Genomic DNA, 20,380 nt, shown 5'->3' on the forward strand with positions numbered 1-20,380 from the left:
TGTGACACGCAGTGAATGTGAGAACCGGGAGGAGGAGGTGGCTGTGTGACACGCAGTGAACGTGAGAACCGGGAGGAGGAGGTGGCTGTGCGACACGCAGTGAACGTGAGAACCGGGAGGAGGAGGTGACTGTGCGACACGCAGTGAACTTGAGAACCGGGAGGAGGAGGTGGCTGTGTGACACGCAGTGAACGTGAGAACCGGGAGGAGGTGGCTCTGCGACACGCAGTGAACGTGAGAACCGGGAGGAGGAGGTGGGTGTGTGACACACAGTGAACGTGAGAACCAGGAGGAGGAGGTGGGTGTGTGACACGCAGTGAATGTGAGAACCGGGAGGAGGAGGTGGCTGTGTGACACACAGTGAACGTGAGAACCAGGAGGAGGAGGTGGGTGTGTGACACGCAGTGAACGTGAGAACCGGGAGGAGGAGGTGGGTGTGTGACACACAGTGAACGTGAGAACCGGGAGGAGGAGGTGGGTGTGTGACACGCAGTGAACGTGAGAACCAGGAGGAGGAGGTGGCTGTGTGACACACAGTGAACGTGAGAACCGGGAGGAGGTGGTGGGTGTGTGACACGCAGTGAACGTGAGAACCGGGAGGAGGAGGTGGCTGTGTGACACGCAGTGAACGTGAGAACCAGGAGGAGGAGGTGGCTGTGTGACACGCAGTGAACGTGAGAACCGGGAGGAGGAGGTGTCTGTGGGACACGCAGTGAACATGAGAACCGGGAGGAGGAGGTGGCTGTGGGACACGCAGTGAACGTGAGAACCGGGAGGAGGAGGTGGCTGTGTGACACGCAGTGAACGTGAGAACCGGGAGGAGGAGGTGGCTGTGCGACACGCAGTGAACGTGAGAACCAGGAGGAGGAGGTGGCTGTGTGACACACAGTGAACGTGAGAACCGGGAGGAGGAGGTGGGTGTGTGACACGCAGTGAACGTGAGAACCGGGAGGAGGAGGTGGCTGTGTGACACGCAGTGAACGTGAGAACCAGGAGGAGGAGGTGGCTGTGTGACACGCAGTGAACGTGAGAACCGGGAGGAGGAGGTGTCTGTGGGACACGCAGTGAACATGAGAACCGGGAGGAGGAGGTGGCTGTGGGACACGCAGTGAACGTGAGAACCGGGAGGAGGAGGTGGCTGTGTGACACGCAGTGAACGTGAGAACCGGGAGGAGGAGGTGGCTGTGTGACACACAGTGAACGTGAGTACCAGGAGGAAGAGGTGGCTGTGTGACACACAGTGAACGTGAGAACCGGGAGGAGGAGGTGGGTGTGTGACACGCAGTGAATGTGAGAACCGGGAGGAGGAGGTGGCTGTGTGACACGCAGTGAACGTGAGAACCGGGAGGAGGAGGTGGCTGTGTGACACGCAGTGAACGTGAGAACCGGGAGGAGGAGGTGGGTGTGTGACACACAGTGAACGTGAGAACCGGGAGGAGGTGGTGGGTGTGTGACACACAGTGAACTTGAGAACCGGGAGGAGGAGGTGGGTGTGTGACACACAGTGAACGTGAGAACCGGGAGGAGGAGGTGGCTGTGTGACACGCAGTGAACGTGAGAACCGGGAGGAGGTGGCTCTGGGACACGCAGTGAACGTGAGAACCGGGAGGAGGAGGTTGCTGTGTGACACGCAGTGAACGTGAGAACCGGGAGGAGGAGGTGGCTGTGTGACACGCAGTGAACGTGAGAACCGGGAGGAGGAGGTGGCTGTGTGACACGCAGTGAACGTGAGAACCGGGAGGAGGAGGTGGCTGTGTGACACGCAGTGAACGTGAGAACCAGGAGGAGGAGGTGGCTGTGTGACACGCAGTGAATGTGAGAACCAGGAGGAGGAGGTGGCTGTGTGACACGCAGTGAACGTGAGAACCGGGAGAAGGAGGTGGCTGTGTGACACGCAGTGAATGTGAGAACCGGGAGGAGGAGGTGGCTGTGCGACACGCAGTGAACGTGAGAACCGGGAGGAGGAGGTGGGTGTGTGACACGCAGTGAACGTGAGAACCCGGAGGAGGAGGTGGCTGTGCGACACGCAGTGAACGTGAGAACCAGGAGGAGGAGGTGGCTGTGTGACACGCAGTGAACGTGAGAACCGGGAGGAGGAGGGGGCTGTGTGATACGCAGTGAACGTGAGAACCGGGAGGAGGAGGTGGCTGTGTGACACGCAGTGAACGTGAGAACCGGGAGGAGGAGGTGGCTGTGGGACACGCAGTGAACGTGAGAACCAGGAGGAGGAGGGGGCTGTGTGACACGCAGTGAACGTGAGAACCGGGAGGAGGAGGTGGCTGTGTGACACGCAGTGAACGTGAGAACCGGGAGGAGGAGGTGGCTGTGTGACACGCAGTGAACGTGAGAACCGGGAGGAGGAGGTGGCTGTGTGACACGCAGTGAACGTGAGAACCGGGAGGAGGAGGTGGCTGTGTGACACGCAGTGAACGTGAGAACCAGGAGGAGGAGGTGGCTGTGTGACACACAGTGAACGTGAGAACCGGGAGGAGGAGGTGGCTGTGTGACACGCAGTGAACGTGAGAACCAGGAGGAGGAGGGGGCTGTGTGACACGCAGTGAATGTGAGAACCGGGAGGAGGAGGTGGCTGTGTGACACACAGTGAACGTGAGAACCGGGAGGAGGAGGTGGGTGTGTGACACGCAGTGAATGTGAGAACCAGGAGGAGGAGGTGGCTGTGTGACACGCAGTGAACGAGAGAACCGGGAGGAGGAGGTGGGTGTGTGACACACAGTGAACGTGAGAACCAGGAGGAGGAGGTGGCTGTGTGACACGCAGTGAACGTGAGAACCGGGAGGAGGAGGGGGCTGTGTGACACGCAGTGAACGTGAGAACCGGGAGGAGGAGGTGGCTGTGTGACACGCAGTGAATGTGAGAACCAGGAGGAGGAGGTGGCTGTGTGACACGCAGTGAATGTGAGAACCGGGAGGAGGAGGTGGCTGTGTGACACGCAGTGAACGTGAGAACCGGGAGGAGGAGGTGGCTGTGCGACACGCAGTGAACGTGAGAACCGGGAGGAGGAGGTGACTGTGCGACACGCAGTGAACTTGAGAACCGGGAGGAGGAGGTGGCTGTGTGACACGCAGTGAACGTGAGAACCGGGAGGAGGTGGCTCTGCGACACGCAGTGAACGTGAGAACCGGGAGGAGGAGGTGGGTGTGTGACACACAGTGAACGTGAGAACCAGGAGGAGGAGGTGGGTGTGTGACACGCAGTGAATGTGAGAACCGGGAGGAGGAGGTGGCTGTGTGACACACAGTGAACGTGAGAACCAGGAGGAGGAGGTGGGTGTGTGACACGCAGTGAACGTGAGAACCGGGAGGAGGAGGTGGGTGTGTGACACACAGTGAACGTGAGAACCGGGAGGAGGAGGTGGGTGTGTGACACGCAGTGAACGTGAGAACCAGGAGGAGGAGGTGGCTGTGTGACACACAGTGAACGTGAGAACCGGGAGGAGGTGGTGGGTGTGTGACACGCAGTGAACGTGAGAACCGGGAGGAGGAGGGGGCTGTGTGACACACAGTGAACGTGAGAACCAGGAGGAGGAGGTGGCTGTGTGACACACAGTGAACGTGAGAACCGGGAGGAGGTGGTGGGTGTGTGACACGCAGTGAACGTGAGAACCGGGAGGAGGAGGTGGCTGTGTGACACGCAGTGAACGTGAGAACCAGGAGGAGGAGGTGGCTGTGTGACACGCAGTGAACGTGAGAACCGGGAGGAGGAGGTGTCTGTGGGACACGCAGTGAACATGAGAACCGGGAGGAGGAGGTGGCTGTGGGACACGCAGTGAACGTGAGAACCGGGAGGAGGAGGTGGCTGTGTGACACGCAGTGAACGTGAGAACCGGGAGGAGGAGGTGGCTGTGCGACACGCAGTGAACGTGAGAACCAGGAGGAGGAGGTGGCTGTGTGACACACAGTGAACGTGAGAACCGGGAGGAGGAGGTGGGTGTGTGACACGCAGTGAACGTGAGAACCAGGAGGAGGAGGTGGCTGTGCGACACGCAGTGAACGTGAGAACCAGGAGGAGGAGGTGGCTGTGCGACACGCAGTGAACGTGAGAACCGGGAGGAGGAGGGGGCTGTGTGACACGCAGTGAACTTGAGAACCAGGAGGAGGAGGTGGCTGTGCGACACGCAGTGAACGTGAGAACCGGGAGGAGGAGGGGGCTGTGTGACACGCAGTGAACGTGAGAACCGGGAGGAGGATGTGGCTGTGCGACACGCAGTGAACGTGAGAACCGGGAGGAGGAGGTGGCTGTGCGACACGCAGTGAACGTGAGAACCAGGAGGAGGAGGTGGCTGTGCGACACGCAGTGAACGTGAGAACCGGGAGGAGGAGGGGGCTGTGTGACACGCAGTGAACGTGAGAACCGGGAGGAGGAGGTGGCTGTGCGACACGCAGTGAACGTGAGAACCGGGAGGAGGAGGTGGGTGTGCGACACGCAGTGAACGTGAGAACCGGGAGGAGGAGGTGGGTGTGCGACACGCAGTGAACGTGAGAACCGGGAGGAGGAGGTGGCTGTGTGACACGCAATGAACGTGAGAACCGGGAGGAGGAGGTGGCTGTGCGACACGCAGTGAATGTGAGAACCAGGAGGAGGAGGTGGCTGTGCGACACGCAGTGAACGTGTGAACCAGGAGGAGGAGGTGGCTGTGCGACACGCAGTGAACCTGAGAACCGGGAGGAGGAGGTGGCTGTGTGACACGCAGTGAACGTGAGAACCGGGAGGAGGAGGTGGCTGTGTGACACGCAGTGAACGTGAGAACCGGGAGGAGGAGGTGGCTGTGTGACACGCAGTGAACGTGAGAACCGGGAGGAGGAGGGGGCTGTGTGACACGCAGTGAACGTGAGAACCGGGAGGAGGAGGTGGCTGTGTGACACGCAGTGAACGTGAGAACCGGGAGGAGGAGGTGGCTGTGTGACACGCAGTGAACGGGAGAACCGGGAGGAGGAGGGGGCTGTGTGACACGCAGTGAACGTGAGAACCGGGAGGAGGAGGTGGCTGTGTGACACGCAGTGAACATGAGAACCGGGAGGAGGAGGTGGCTGTGTGACACGCAGTGAACGTGAGAACCAGGAGGAGGAGGTGGGTGTGTGACACGCAGTGAACGTGAGAACCAGGAGGAGGAGGTGGCTGTGTGACACGCAGTGAACGTGAGAACCGGGAGGAGGAGGGGGCTGTGGGACACGCAGTGAACGTGAGAACCAGGAGGAGGAGGTGGCTGTGTGACACGCAGTGAACGTGAGAACCGGGAGGAGGAGGTGGCTCTGTGACACGCAGTGAACGTGAGAACCGGGAGGAGGAGGTGGCTGTGTGACACGCAGTGAACGTGAGAACCGGGAGGAGGAGGTGGCTGTGCGACACGCAGTGAACGTGAGAACCAGGAGGAGGAGGTGGCTGTGTGACACACAGTGAACGTGAGAACCGGGAGGAGGAGGTGGCTGTACGACACGCAGTGAACGTGAGAACCGGGAGGAGGAGGTGGCTGTACGACACGCAGTGAACGTGAGAACCGGGAGGAGGAGGTGGCTCTGTGACACGCAGTGAACGTGAGAACCGGGAGGAGGAGATGGCTGTGTGACACGCAGTGAACGTGAGAACCGGGAGGAGGAGGTGGCTGTGTGACACGCAGTGAACGTGAGAACCGGGAGGAGGAGGTGGGTGTGTGACACGCAGTGAACGTGAGAACCGGGAGGAGGAGGTGGCTGTGTGACACGCCGTGAACGTGATAACCAGGAGGAGGAGGTGGCTGTGTGACACGCAGTGAACGTGAGAACCGGGAGGAGGTGGTGGGTGTGTGACACGCAGAGAGCGTGAGAACCGGGAGGAGGAGGTGGGTGTGTGACACACAGTGAACGTGAGAACCGGGAGGAGGAGGTGGCTGTGTGACACGCAGTGAACGTGAGAACCGGGAGGAGGAGGTGGCTGTGCGACACACAGTGAACGTGAGAACCAGGAGGAGGAGGGGGCTGTGTGACACGCAGTGAACGTGAGAACCAGGAGGAGGAGGTGGCTGTGTGACACGCAGTGAACGTGAGAACCGGGAGGAGGAGGTGGCTGTGTGACACGCAGTGAACGTGAGAACCAGGAGGAGGAGGTGGCTCTGTGACACGCAGTGAACGTGAGAACCAGGAGGAGGAGGTGGCTGTGTGACACGCAGTGAATGTGAGAACCAGGAGGAGGAGGGGGCTGTGGGACACGCAGTGAACGTGAGAACCGGGAGGAGGAGGTGGCTGTGTGACACGCAGTGAACGTGAGAACCGGGAGGAGGAGGTGGCTGTGCGACACGCAGTGAACGTGAGAACCGGGAGGAGGAGGTGGCTGTGTGACACACAGTGAACGTGAGAACCGGGAGGAGGAGGTGGCTGTGCGACACGCAGTGAATGTGAGAACCAGGAGGAGGAGGGGGCTGTGTGACACGCAGTGAACGTGAGAACCGGGAGGAGGAGGTGGCTGTGCGACACGCAGTGAATGTGAGAACCGGGAGGAGGAGGTGGGTGTGTGACACGCAGTGAACGTGAGAACCGGGAGGAGGAGGTGGCTGTGCGACACGCAGTGAACGTGAGAACCAGGAGGAGGAGGTGGGTGTGTGACATGCAGTGAACGTGAGAACCGGGAGGAGGAGGTGGGTGTGCGACACGCAGTGAAAGTGAGAACCGGGAGGAGGAGGTGGGTGTGTGACACGCAGTGAACGTGAGAACCAGGAGGAGGAGGTGGCTGTGTGACACGCAGTGAACGTGAGAACCGGGAGGAGGAGGTGGCTGTGCGACACGCAGTGAAAGTGAGAACCGGGAGGAGGAGGTGGGTGTGTGACACGCAGTGAACGTGAGAACCGGGAGGAGGAGGTGGCTGTGCGACACGCAGTGAACGTGAGAACCAGGAGAGGAGGTGGCTGTGTGACACGCAGTGAACGTGAGAACCGGGAGGAGGAGGTGGCTGTGCGACACGCAGTGAAAGTGAGAACCGGGAGGAGGAGGTGGGTGTGTGACACGCAGTGAAAGTGAGAACCGGGAGGAGGAGGTGGCTGTGTGACACGCAGTGAACGTGAGAACCAGGAGGAGGAGGTGGCTGTGTGACACGCAGTGAACGTGAGAACCGGGAGGAGGAGGTGGCTGTGTGACACACAGTGAACGTGAGTACCAGGAGGAGGAGGTGGCTGTGTGACACACAGTGAACGTGAGAACCGGGAGGAGGAGGTGGGTGTGTGACACGCAGTGAATGTGAGAACCGGGAGGAGGAGGTGGCTGTGTGACACGCAGTGAACGTGAGAACCGGGAGGAGGAGGTGGCTGTGTGACACGCAGTGAACGTGAGAACCGGGAGGAGGAGGTGGGTGTGTGACACACAGTGAACGTGAGAACCGGGAGGAGGTGGTGGGTGTGTGACACACAGTGAACTTGAGAACCGGGAGGAGGAGGTGGGTGTGTGACACACAGTGAACGTGAGAACCGGGAGGAGGAGGTGGCTGTGTGACACGCAGTGAACGTGAGAACCGGGAGGAGGTGGCTCTGGGACACGCAGTGAACGTGAGAACCGGGAGGAGGAGGTTGCTGTGTGACACGCAGTGAACGTGAGAACCGGGAGGAGGAGGTGGCTGTGTGACACGCAGTGAACGTGAGAACCGGGAGGAGGAGGTGGCTGTGTGACACGCAGTGAACGTGAGAACCGGGAGGAGGAGGTGGCTGTGTGACACACAGTGAACGTGAGAACCAGGAGGAGGAGGTGGCTGTGTGACACGCAGTGAATGTGAGAACCAGGAGGAGGAGGTGGCTGTGTGACACGCAGTGAACGTGAGAACCGGGAGAAGGAGGTGGCTGTGTGACACGCAGTGAATGTGAGAACCGGGAGGAGGAGGTGGCTGTGCGACACGCAGTGAACGTGAGAACCGGGAGGAGGTGGTGGGTGTGTGACACGCAGTGAACGTGAGAACCAGGAGGAGGAGGTGGCTGTGTGACACACAGTGAACGTGAGAACCGGGAGGAGGAGGTGGCTGTGTGACACGCAGTGAACGTGAGAACCGGGAGGAGGAGGTGGGTGTGTGACACACAGTGAACGTGAGAACCAGGAGGAGGAGGTGGCTGTGTGACACGCAGTGAACGTGAGAACCGGGAGGAGGAGGTGGGTGTGTGACACACAGTGAACGTGAGAACCAGGAGGAGGAGGTGGCTGTGTGACACGCAGTGAACGTGAGAACCGGGAGGAGGAGGGGGCTGTGTGACACGCAGTGAACGTGAGAACCGAGAGGAGGAGGTGGCTGTGTGACACGCAGTGAACGTGAGAACCAGGAGGAGGAGGTGGCTGTGTGACACGCAGTGAATGTGAGAACCGGGAGGAGGAGGTGGCTGTGTGACACGCAGTGAACGTGAGAACCGGGAGGAGGAGGTGGCTGTGCGACACGCAGTGAACGTGAGAACCGGGAGGAGGATGTGACTGTGCGACACGCAGTGAACTTGAGAACCGGGAGGAGGAGGTGGCTGTGTGACACGCAGTGAACGTGAGAACAGGGAGGAGGTGGCTCTGCGACACGCAGTGAACGTGAGAACCGGGAGGAGGAGGTGGGTGTGTGACACACAGTGAACGTGAGAACCAGGAGGAGGAGGTGGGTGTGTGACACGCAGTGAATGTGAGAACCGGGAGGAGGAGGTGGCTGTGTGACACACAGTGAACGTGAGAACCAGGAGGAGGAGGTGGGTGTGTGACACGCAGTGAACGTGAGAACCGGGAGGAGGAGGTGGGTGTGTGACACACAATGAACGTGAGAACCAGGAGGAGGAGGTGGGTGTGTGACACGCAGTGAACGTGAGAACCGGGAGGAGGAGGTGGCTGTGTGACACGCAGTGAACGTGAGAACCGGGAGGAGGAGGTGGCTGTGCGACACGCAGTGAACGTGAGAACCAGGAGGAGGAGGGGGCTGTGGGACACGCAGTGAACGTGAGAACCGGGAGGAGGAGGTGGCTGTGCGACACGCAGTGAACGTGAGAACCGGGAGGAGGAGGTGGCTGTGCGACACGCAGTGAACGTGAGAACCGGGAGGAGGAGGTGGCTGTGTGACACGCAGTGAACGTGAGAACCGGGAGGAGGAGGTGGCTGTGTGACACGCAGTGAACGTGAGAACCGGGAGGAGGAGGTGGCTGTGTGACACGCAGTGAACGTGAGAACCGGGAGGAGGAGGTGGCTGTGTGACACGCAGTGAACGTGAGAACCGGGAGGAGGAGGTGGCTGTGTGACACGCAGTGAACGTGAGAACCGGGAGGAGGAGGTGGCTGTGTGACACGCAGTGAACGTGAGAACCGGGAGGAGGAGGTGGCTGTGTGACACACAGTGAACGTGAGAACCGGGAGGAGGAGGTGGCTGTGTGACACGCAGTGAACGTGAGAACCGGGAGGAGGAGGTGGCTGTGTGACACGCAGTGAACGTGAGAACCAGGAGGAGGAGGGGGCTGTGTGACACGCAGTGAACGTGAGAACCGGGAGGAGGAGGTGGCTGTGTGACACACAGTGAACGTGAGAACCGGGAGGAGGAGGTGGGTGTGTGACACGCAGTGAATGTGAGAACCAGGAGGAGGAGGTGGCTGTGTGACACGCAGTGAACGTGAGAACCGGGAGGAGGAGGTGGGTGTGTGACACACAGTGAACGTGAGAACCAGGAGGAGGAGGTGGCTGTGTGACACGCAGTGAACGTGAGAACCGGGAGGAGGAGGGGGCTGTGTGACACGCAGTGAACGTGAGAACCGAGAGGAGGAGGTGGCTGTGTGACACGCAGTGAACGTGAGAACCAGGAGGAGGAGGTGGCTGTGTGACACGCAGTGAATGTGAGAACCGGGAGGAGGAGGTGGCTGTGTGACACGCAGTGAACGTGAGAACCGGGAGGAGGAGGTGGCTGTGCGACACGCAGTGAACGTGAGAACCGGGAGGAGGATGTGACTGTGCGACACGCAGTGAACTTGAGAACCGGGAGGAGGAGGTGGCTGTGTGACACGCAGTGAACGTGAGAACAGGGAGGAGGTGGCTCTGCGACACGCAGTGAACGTGAGAACCGGGAGGAGGAGGTGGGTGTGTGACACACAGTGAACGTGAGAACCAGGAGGAGGAGGTGGGTGTGTGACACGCAGTGAACGTGAGAACCGGGAGGAGGAGGTGGGTGTGTGACACACAATGAACGTGAGAACCAGGAGGAGGAGGTGGGTGTGTGACACGCAGTGAACGTGAGAACCGGGAGGAGGAGGTGGCTGTGTGACACGCAGTGAACGTGAGAACCGGGAGGAGGAGGTGGCTGTGCGACACGCAGTGAACGTGAGAACCAGGAGGAGGAGGGGGCTGTGGGACACGCAGTGAACGTGAGAACCGGGAGGAGGAGGTGGCTGTGCGACACGCAGTGAACGTGAGAACCGGGAGGAGGAGGTGGCTGTGCGACACGCAGTGAACGTGAGAACCGGGAGGAGGAGGTGGCTGTGTGACACGCAGTGAACGTGAGAACCGGGAGGAGGAGGTGGCTGTGTGACACGCAGTGAACGTGAGAACCGGGAGGAGGAGGTGGCTGTGTGACACGCAGTGAACGTGAGAACCGGGAGGAGGAGGTGGCTGTGTGACACGCAGTGAACGTGAGAACCGGGAGGAGGAGGTGGCTGTGTGACACGCAGTGAACGTGAGAACCGGGAGGAGGAGGTGGCTGTGTGACACGCAGTGAACGTGAGAACCGGGAGGAGGAGGTGGCTGTGTGACACACAGTGAACGTGAGAACCGGGAGGAGGAGGTGGCTGTGTGACACGCAGTGAACGTGAGAACCGGGAGGAGGAGGTGGCTGTGTGACACACAGTGAACGTGAGAACCGGGAGGAGGAGGTGGCTGTGTGACACGCAGTGAACGTGAGAACCAGGAGGAGGTGGTGGCTGTGTGACACGCAGTGAACGTGAGAACCGGGAGGAGGAGGTGGCTGTGTGACACACAGTGAACGTGAGAACCGGGAGGAGGAGGTGGGTGTGTGACACGCAGTGAACGTGAGAACCGGGAGGAGGAGGTGGCTGTGTGACACACAGTGAACGTGAGAACCAGGAGGAGGAGGTGGCTGTGTGACACGCAGTGAACGTGAGAACCGGGAGCAGGAGGGGGCTGTGTGACACGCAGTGAACGTGAGAACCGGGAGGAGGAGGTGGCTGTGTGACACGCAGTGAACGTGAGAACCGGGAGGAGGAAGTGGCTGTGTGACACGCAGTGAACGTGAGAACCAGGAGGAGGAGGTGGCTGTGTGACACGCAGTGAATGTGAGAACCGGGAGGAGGAGGTGGCTGTGTGACACGCAGTGAACGTGAGAACCGGGAGGAGGAGGTGGCTGTGCGACACGCAGTGAACGTGAGAACCGGGAGGAGGAGGTGACTGTGCGACACGCAGTGAACTTGAGAACCGGGAGGAGGAAGTGGCTGTGTGACACGCAGTGAACGTGAGAACCGGGAGGAGGTGGCTCTGCGACACGCAGTGAACGTGAGAACCGGGAGGAGGAGGTGGGTGTGTGACACACAGTGAACGTGAGAACCAGGAGGAGGAGGTGGGTGTGTGACACGCAGTGAATGTGAGAACCGGGAGGAGGAGGTGGCTGTGTGACACACAGTGAACGTGAGAACCAGGAGGAGGAGGTGGGTGTGTGACACGCAGTGAACGTGAGAACCGGGAGGAGGAGGTGGGTGTGTGACACACAGTGAACGTGAGAACCAGGAGGAGGAGGTGGGTGTGTGACACGCAGTGAACGTGAGAACCGGGAGGAGGAGGTGGCTGTGTGACACGCAGTGAACGTGAGAACCGGGAGGAGGAGGGGGCTGTGTGACACGCAGTGAACGTGAGAACCGGGAGGAGGAGGTGGCTGTGTGACACGCAGTGAACGTGAGAACCAGGAGGAGGAGGTGGGTGTGTGACACGCAGTGAACGTGAGAACCGGGAGGAGGAGGTGGCTGTGTGACACGCAGTGAACGTGAGAACCGGGAGGAGGAGGTGGCTGTGTGACACGCAGTGAACGTGAGAACCAGGAGGAGGAGGTGGGTGTGTGACACGCAGTGAACGTGAGAACCGGGAGGAGGAGGTGGGTGTGTGACACGCAGTGAACGTGAGAACCGGGAGGAGGAGGTGGCTGTGTGACACGCAGTGAACATGAGAACCGGGAGGAGGAGGTGGCTGTGTGACACGCAGTGAACGTGATAACCGGGAGGAGGTGGTGGCTGTGTGACACGCAGTGAACGTGAGAACCGGGAGGAGGTGGTGGCTGTGTGACACGCAGTGAACGTGATAACCGGGAGGAGGTGGTGGCTGTGTGACACGCAGAGAGCGTGAGAACCGGGAGGAGGAGGTGGCTGTGTGACACGCAGTGAACGTGAGAACCGGGAGGAGGAGGTGGGTGTGTGACACACAGTGAACGTGAGAACCGGGAGGAGGAGGTGGCTGTGTGACACGCAGTGAACGTGAGAACCGGGAGGAGGAGGTGGGTGTGTGACACGCAGTGAACGTGAGAACCGGGAGGAGGAGGTGGCTGTGTGACACGCAGTGAACGTGATAACCAGGAGGAGGAGGTGGCTGTGTGACACGCAGTGAACGTGAGAACCGGGAGGAGGTGGTGGGTGTGTGACACGCAGAGAGCGTGAGAACCGGGAGGAGGAGGTGGCTGTGTGACACGCAGTGAACGTGAGAACCGGGAGGAGGAGGTGGGTGTGTGACACGCAGTGAACGTGAGAACCGGGAGGAGGAGGTGGGTGTGCGACACACAGTGAACGTGAGAACCGGGAGGAGGAGGTGGCTGTGTGACACGCAGTGAACGTGAGAACTGGGAGGAGGAGGTGGCTGTGCGACACGCAGTGAATGTGAGAACCGGGAGGAGGAGGTGGCTGTGCGACACGCAGTGAACGTGTGAACCAGGAGGAGGAGGTGGCTGTGTGACACGCAGTGAACGTGAGAACCGGGAGGAGGAGGTGGCTGTGTGACACGCAGTGAACGTGAGAACCGGGAGGAGGAGGTGGCTGTGTGACACGCAGTGAACGTGAGAACCGGGAGGAGGAGGTGGCTGTGTGACACGCAGTGAACGTGAGAACCGGGAGGAGGAGGTGGCTGTGTGACACGCAGTGAACGTGAGAACCGGGAGGAGGAGGTGGCTGTGTGACACGCAGTGAACGTGAGAACCGGGAGGAGGAGGTGGCTGTGTGACACGCAGTGAACGTGAGAACCGGGAGGAGGAGGGGGCTGTGTGACACGCAGTGAACGTGAGAACCGGGAGGAGGAGGTGGCTGTGTGACACGCAGTGAACATGAGAACCGGGAGGAGGAGGTGGCTGTGTGACACGCAGTGAACGTGAGAACCGGGAGGAGGAGGTGGGTGTGTGACACGCAGTGAACGTGAGAACCAGGAGGAGGAGGTGGCTGTGTGACACGCAGTGAACGTGAGAACCGGGAGGAGGGGGGGGCTGTGGGACACGCAGTGGACGTGAGAACCGGGAGGAGGAGGTGGCTGTGTGACACGCAGTGAACGTGAGAACCGGGAGGAGGAGGTGGCTCTGTGACACGCAGTGAACGTGAGAACCGGGAGGAGGAGGTGGCTGTGTGACACGCAGTGAACGTGAGAACCGGGAGGAGGAGGTGTCTGTGGGACACGCAGTGAACGTGAGAACCAGGAGGAGGAGGTGGCTGTGTGACACGCAGTGAACGTGAGAACCAGGAGGAGGAGGTGGCTGTGTGACACGCAGTGAACGTGAGAACCAGGAGGAGCAGGGGGCTGTGTGACACACAGTGAACATGAGAACCGGGAGGAGGAGGTGGCTGTGTGACACGCAGTGAACGTGAGAACCGGTAGGAGGAGGTGGCTGTGTGACACGCAGTGAACGTGAGAACCGGGAGGAGGAGGTGGCTGTGTGACACGCAGTGAACGTGAGATCCGGGAGGAGGAGGTGGCTGTGTGACACGCAGTGAACGTGAGAACCGGGAGGAGGAGGTGGCTGTGTGTCACGCAGTGAACATGAGAACCGGGAGGAGGAGGAGGTGGGTGTGTGACACACAGTGAACGTGAGAACCGGGTGGCAAGGCAGGCAGGGCTGCCGTCGCGTGTGTCAGGCCAAGCAGGGCCCCCGGCGTGGTGGGATCTGCCGGTGCGGTGACGCAGCAGGGCAGAGCACGTGGCCAGTTGCTGGGGGTCGACGGTGGCTCCCTGGTGGAGGGTGACCTGCTGGAGTTGAGGCAGGTGGGCCTGCGAGGACGCCGTCCCCATAACCCAGGGCAGGGGCGGTCTGCCCGAGCTGGGGCCCGTGGCGGCAGCTGTGGCAGGGGCGGGTGGCGGGCGGGACTGTCGGGTGGGTGCGGCGGTCCCCGCGGAGGGCGTCAGCACACGGCACACGGGTGCCCGGTGTAGCAGGAGGAGGACGGAGGTGCCGTCGCCGAAGTAGAACACGCGGGAGAGGCAGACGTTAGGCTTTATATGGCTCCAAAGTGAGTTTTGTTTTTTGTTTTTTTTTTTTTTGAAACTTCAAAGCAAGTTTTATTTTGGAAGAGTTTCTCATTTTGTTAAAGCTGCAAGCAAGATCTTTTACAATTACAGTTCTAGAGATCTAGCAGTTTCCGAGATCCCAGTGTTCAAAAGTAAATTTCAAAATTAATAACAAAGCCAAGCCCACACGAAAAGGAAACAGCTCTTGGATTGGTTTGGAATGTACAGCGATTGAGTTCAGCTGTTCTCAGAAACAGGCCCACCTCTTCCTTGGAGAACAGGGAAGGTGGAGTCAATGCCCACAGAAGGAAATGTCTTTAAATAAGTTAGTCATTTGGACAAGATCATTCACTCCTTAGAAAACACAGCAAGGTAGCAAGACCTAGCTGGCGGGGTGTGTGGGACAGCACCAAAGTGAGTTTTGAAAAGTTGAGATGTCTATTCTTCTAAGAAGAGGTTTTTATTTTTGTGTTTTTATTTATTTTGAGACAGAGTCTCACTCTGTTGCCCAGGCTGGAGTGCTGTGGTGTCATGGCCAGCCTCGCTCACAGCAACCTCACACTCCTGGGCTCAAGCGATCCTCCTGCCTCAGCCTCCCGCGTAGCTGGGACTACAGGCATGCGCCACCATGCCCGGCTAATCTTTTTCTATATATTTTAAGCTGTCCAATTAAGTTCTTTCTATTTTTAGTAGAGACGGGGTCTTGCTCTTGCTCAAGCTGGTCTCGAAGTCCTGACCTTGAGCGATCCCCCGCCTCGGCCTCCCAGAGTGCTAGGATGAGAGGCGTGCGCCACCGCGCCTGGGCAAGGAAGAGGACTGTAAGTGGCTAAGATATAACTCCTGGTGTGCACAGCCCTGCTCGGGCCCAAGCTAGAGATACGAGTTTTGGCGCCGTCAGCATACGCGGACAGGCTTCTAAAGCCGTCGGTGGCGATGCCTGGAAGCAGGGATTATTGGCGAGGCTGACTGCGGCCCCGGAAGCTCAGAGTTGAGGGCCACGTGAGGCAGCGGTCAGCGCTGGACCCGCACTGGCCGGCCGGGCCGTGTGCACTTCGTGCTCTGCTGCGGGCACAGCTCCCAGGCCGGCCGCGAGAACGACAGGCCGCCGCGCTACCCGCGACAGTGCCCGTCTGGTCCTGGGGAGGCGAGGGCAGGGGCCCGCGGCAGGGCGGGCAGCAGCCGGGTCGAGGCCCAGGCCGGCGGGGCGGGGGTGGCGCGGGGTGAGGGGCTGACGGTGGTGCCTCGGCTCGGTGCCCGCGGTCCTGGCGGGCGGTGAGGAGCAGGAGTCGGGCTGCGCGGCGTGGAAACGTGGGTGTGAGCTATCCGAGAAAGTTCTGCAGGGGGGAGGAGGGCCTGCGCGGGGCTGCAGGGCGGCGGAGGCGCAAGCCAGGGGGCTGCTGTCGAGGCGGCGCCAGCACTGGCGGGCTGAGGGCGCGGCCGACGAGAGGCCGCCGCCCCGTTGAGCAGCGCGGGCCGGTGCAGTTCGCAGGAAGGGGACCAGGACTGTCCTTTAAGAATAGGGTTTCCTTCCTAGGAAACAATGGTTCCTCCACTGGTTTCCATGTTAAAGGGCAAAGTATTTGTCATTTACCCTGTTTCCCCGAAAATAAGACCTACCCAGGAACTAAGCCCCAGCAGGATGTCTGAGCATGCGCGATAGAAGCCCCAGCCCGAAAATGAGCCCTGGTGACGGGCGTGGCCACGCGGCGCGTCTGCACAGCGCATGCGTGTCGGCGCGGGGCGGGAAGACGCCGAGCAGCCCTTCTCATCCGCCCGTGACAGCTCTGTGGCTCCACGGGAGAGATGGGGCCGGTGGGTCTAAAGGAAACAGAGTCGCAAGACATTGAAGATGGGATTCGGGGTTTGGAGAGTGAGGATGATGCTCCAGAAGAAGACGACTTCACTATATTTGAATCCATGTAGACTGTTGTACCGTACTTAAAAAAACAACACATCCCCTGAAAATAAACCCTAGTGTGTCTTCTTGAGGAAAAATAAATACAAGGCCCTGTTTCATTTTCGGGGAAACACGGTAGTGCCTCACGCTCATAGTTAAAATACAAGTTAAGGGCGCCGTCTAGAGCGGGGCAGTGTAGCTATAACTGGGTTGTCATAAAACGCGGCTCGGGAGACGGGAGGCGGCAGCGTCGGCAGCCCAGCCCGTTGGAGGTTGCTCGAGGGACGTTCGTGTCGATGGCAGTTTTCTCGGTCGTGACTGCTGTGTCCAGGGAGGTCAGCTTGCGGCGGCCGGGTTCATCCAGGGTTCAAGTGTTGGCACGTGGTGTAGCCAGGAAGGACCCCAGCGTGGTTGCGGGGGACCCTGGGGTCCGAGAGGGGCAGGAGGGTGGGAAAGGCGAGGGTGGGAAGGGGAGACGCACTGGGCAACGTGGCTCGATGGATTTGAGATGGCGACACGGCACAGGACCGTCACGGCGACCAGCGGAGCGGAGAAGGCAGGGCGCTGTGCCGGAGGGGCGCGTTTGGAACAGCGGCTCCTGAGGCCGCGTGGCAGGAGGAAGGGCCAGGCGGTGGCCCCAGACTTGGAGGTCGAAGTAGGGCAGAAGCAGCCCTGGGTTTTCTGACTGACATTCCCTGGGCGTGTGTCCCCATCTGTAAAACGAGCATGATCCTGTGTGTCCCCTTCAGCACCGCTCCCTTCTGCTCCTCTAGAATGTGAGCTTGGCGAGGGCGGGGCTTGGCCTCGCCTGTCGCTGCACAGCAAGCCTCCCTCAACGTCGCCATAGGCTCTGGGGAACTGCGGTTTTACGCAAAACCATGCATAACACAGCCAAATAAGTTTGTATGAAAAGAAACTCCAGTGTTTTATTCTACTGGCGTACTTTGTAAAATCTGGGGTATTTAAAACATTAAATCCCGAGTAGAATAAAGGAATCGAGAAAAAAGCAAGCAAGTGCAAAGGGTTAATATGTGTAAATGTGGGTGATGCTTGACCAGGTAGTATATGGTAAAAAGTTACAAAATTTTAAGTTAAAAATATGTATGTATATACCTTTAATATATACTTTATACTATATAAACACATATATATGTGCCTATAAATATCTATGTAGTAAAAGATAGTAAAAGATCTATGTAGTAAAAGAAAGTTTTTCCTCATGACAAAACAACTCTAAGGAAATACTACTGGAGAACCTGCTGTATGTTGCTTTGCTTAAATTCACAGTCCCCAAGAACATGTCAACTGTGTTAAGTTAGGACCCACTGTACCTCCAAACCCCGTCTCAGGACCCTTCGGAATGAAGGCGACTCTCGGGAAGGAATTCGCACGCCTGCTGCGGTGGTTGTGGGGAGCAGGTGCCCAGCAAGGCTCGATGGGTGCCTGGCGCACCTGAGAGTGCCTTTGCTCGCGGGGATTCGCTCTTATTCTGTTGGGGATGTGCTGCTGCCCCGTAACAGTACAAGAAAAGGTTTTAGATCCTCGACGGGGGTCTCCAGGAACATAGCGGAAGGGAGAGGAGTGCAAAGCAAAGCCATGGAATAATGTCATCTTCTTCCCTCCCCAGGCTGTGCAAGACCCAGTACCCTGTGCAGGTGCAAAAGCTGCTGGAGGAGCTGCAGCTGCTCAAGCCCCGACTCCTGATTAGTAGCCATTGGTACGATTTTGACGAAGAGACCCGGTATTGGTGGAAATACTGAAGACACGAAACCCTCCCCCCCCCTTCTGATGGAGGAACCGTAAAAGCTGCCTTCTCGGGCAAGCTCTGGGAGTTCCTTCTCCGAGACGGAAATGAGTCCTGATTCTCTCAGAGCCCCAGCGGCAGTGATGACACTGTGTCCAGCGTAGCTTGGTCGCCGAATTCATGGCTGGCGTGACCCTCAAGACACAGACCTCAGTCTCTGTGACATGTCCGTCCTGCCTCGGAGCATGGAGAATCAGACCAAATAAACACTGAGCGCATCTGGAAAAGGGTCAAGTGGTCTTCCTGACTAGTGGGGTGCAACTGACGATCAAGGAGGTTGGGAGGGCCCCAGGTTTGGAGAGCACTCCTGCTGGTGTCAAAGCACACACCTAAAGTATCAAAGGGATGGTGTGACTGTCACTCAATGTCTCAACTACAAGCACGGAGCTGAATTCATTGTTTAGTGTAATAAAGGGCTGGTTGTTTGGGGAAAATCCCAGGACAGTGCAGGAAAACCACCCCAAACCGAGAGGGAGTGGAGAGACCAAGGAATGACCCGGCAAGTCCAGCTGGACGAGTTAGATGAGGTTGTCTAGAGGTCACCTACAAGGGCATGTACTCCTGGGGGTCACAGGAATTGCTTCCGCAGGCGCTTGCTTTGTGCGGGATCCGCCTCTGCCCACCCGGTGGCGCTGCCCTGACTCCCTTCCCAGTGAACGGCTCAGGGCTTTGCGTTGTGTCCTTGCTTGCTCACAGGGAAACAAATCGCACGCACCTGCGAGCACTGCCGTCCTGCACCTCCCCCCACGCAGCCAAGCCACGGCAAGACGTCGGCTTTCCCCTAGGTGGGGGTTTCAGTGTTCCAGCGCAGCAAAGGGCGGCCACGGCAGTTTTAAAGCAGTCAGATCTGGTCTGAGCCGGCCACTGCAAGACAAACTCCTGGGCAACCCCCCCCCCCAGCTGTCTTGGCACCTGCCTCGTCTACTCTGTGACAACGCTGCTGGGCGCTCCGGCCGGCACAGCGTCTCCCCTCGCTGGCCCACCAGTCTGAGCAGAACACACTTCTGGTCTTCGCAGGCAGGGATGTGGGGGAGTGGGCGGGTCAGGGACTGAACCTGCAGTTACTCGGGTGAGGCTGAGCGGCACTCGCAGCGTCTTCATCGCGGTGAATCCCTCCCCGACTGGCTGAGCTTCAGGAGCAAGGGGCGGCCGTGGGTGCCCTGAGAGCACGCTCACCGAGCAAGCGGTCTGGGCCCGCTGGATGCACTCACGTCCGTCTGGGCGGCCACCTGTTACCACGGCTGCAGGGCAACCCGTCTGTTCCTAGAAGAGTGAAAAGTTGTGTTCTTGCCAACATGGCCTTTTTATGATTCCGTGTACTTATTCCCCTACTCCGTGATGACGTGTCATGATAGCTAACGCACATAGTCCTTGTGTGCCAGGCTGAGCGCCACCTGCAATTAGCCCACTTCGTCTTCACAACACCCTAAAAAGAGGTACCATCTTCTTGTACCTTATTGAGGTACAAGAAGCTTAAAATGCACAGCCAAGAAGCAGCAGAGCTGACATTCAAACCCAGGAAATCCACTACTGGGGCCTGTTCTCCTTTTTTTTAGCTCTTTATTTGTATATGGATATGTACATTGTACATATGTAGAGTGCGTGTGAGATTTTGACACAAGCATACAATGTGTAATGACATAGCCGTGACCACAAGCATTTATCTGTTTGTGTTGGGAACATTCCAACTCCTCTTTCAGTCACTTTGAAACATACAATGAATTTTTACCGGTCGCCATATTGTGCCACGAAACACTAGATCTTGGCTGGAGCCCGTTCTCTTAACTGCGGTGCTACCTTTCTACCACAAAGACTGCCAGGTGCCACTCACTGGACCGCATGCACATCCTTAATTCAAGCATCGTTTTCTAAACCTGGAATACGTTTTAGGCTTATTCTCCATCAGAACACATTAGATGAGACTGGTCCACCTCCTTCCCCATCACTTGTGATGATGAAGTTTGTCAGGTGCAGGAGAGATGTCAGCCCTGCAGTTGACTTGTGCTTATATTACCAGCGTTATCATCCTGTTTTCTTTGCGGGAACGCTTGCATGGTCTGGGGAGTTAGTTTGTGTAATGCTTGGACACGGGACCAGCGTGCTGTGGCTTGTGAGGTACAGCGGGAGGGTGCCAAAGTCCTTCCAAGTGAGAGAAGCCTCCCTCTCCCTTCAGAGTGGCTTTTCTCTCACTGGGATGTGTGACTGTCTCATGCAGATGGGGTGAGAC

General features: G+C 58.9%; 1 protein-coding gene across 1 annotated transcript in view; it reads left to right on the forward strand.

The window, feature by feature from the left end:
* The window catches only part of LOC105882838 (NACHT, LRR and PYD domains-containing protein 5), a 95,803-nt gene extending 77,427 nt beyond the window's left edge, over positions 1–18,376 (forward strand). The window contains exon 13 of the mRNA XM_075993455.1: positions 17,977–18,376. Within this exon, the coding sequence (XP_075849570.1) occupies positions 17,977–18,109 (133 nt within the window). The 3' untranslated portion in view covers positions 18,110–18,376. The remainder of the gene's footprint in view (positions 1–17,976) is intronic.
* Positions 18,377–20,380: the final 2,004 nt, after the last annotated feature.

The sequence above is a fragment of the Microcebus murinus genome, chromosome 16 (genome assembly GCF_040939455.1).
Source record: "Microcebus murinus isolate Inina chromosome 16, M.murinus_Inina_mat1.0, whole genome shotgun sequence".
Classification (NCBI taxonomy): domain Eukaryota; kingdom Metazoa; phylum Chordata; class Mammalia; order Primates; family Cheirogaleidae; genus Microcebus; species Microcebus murinus.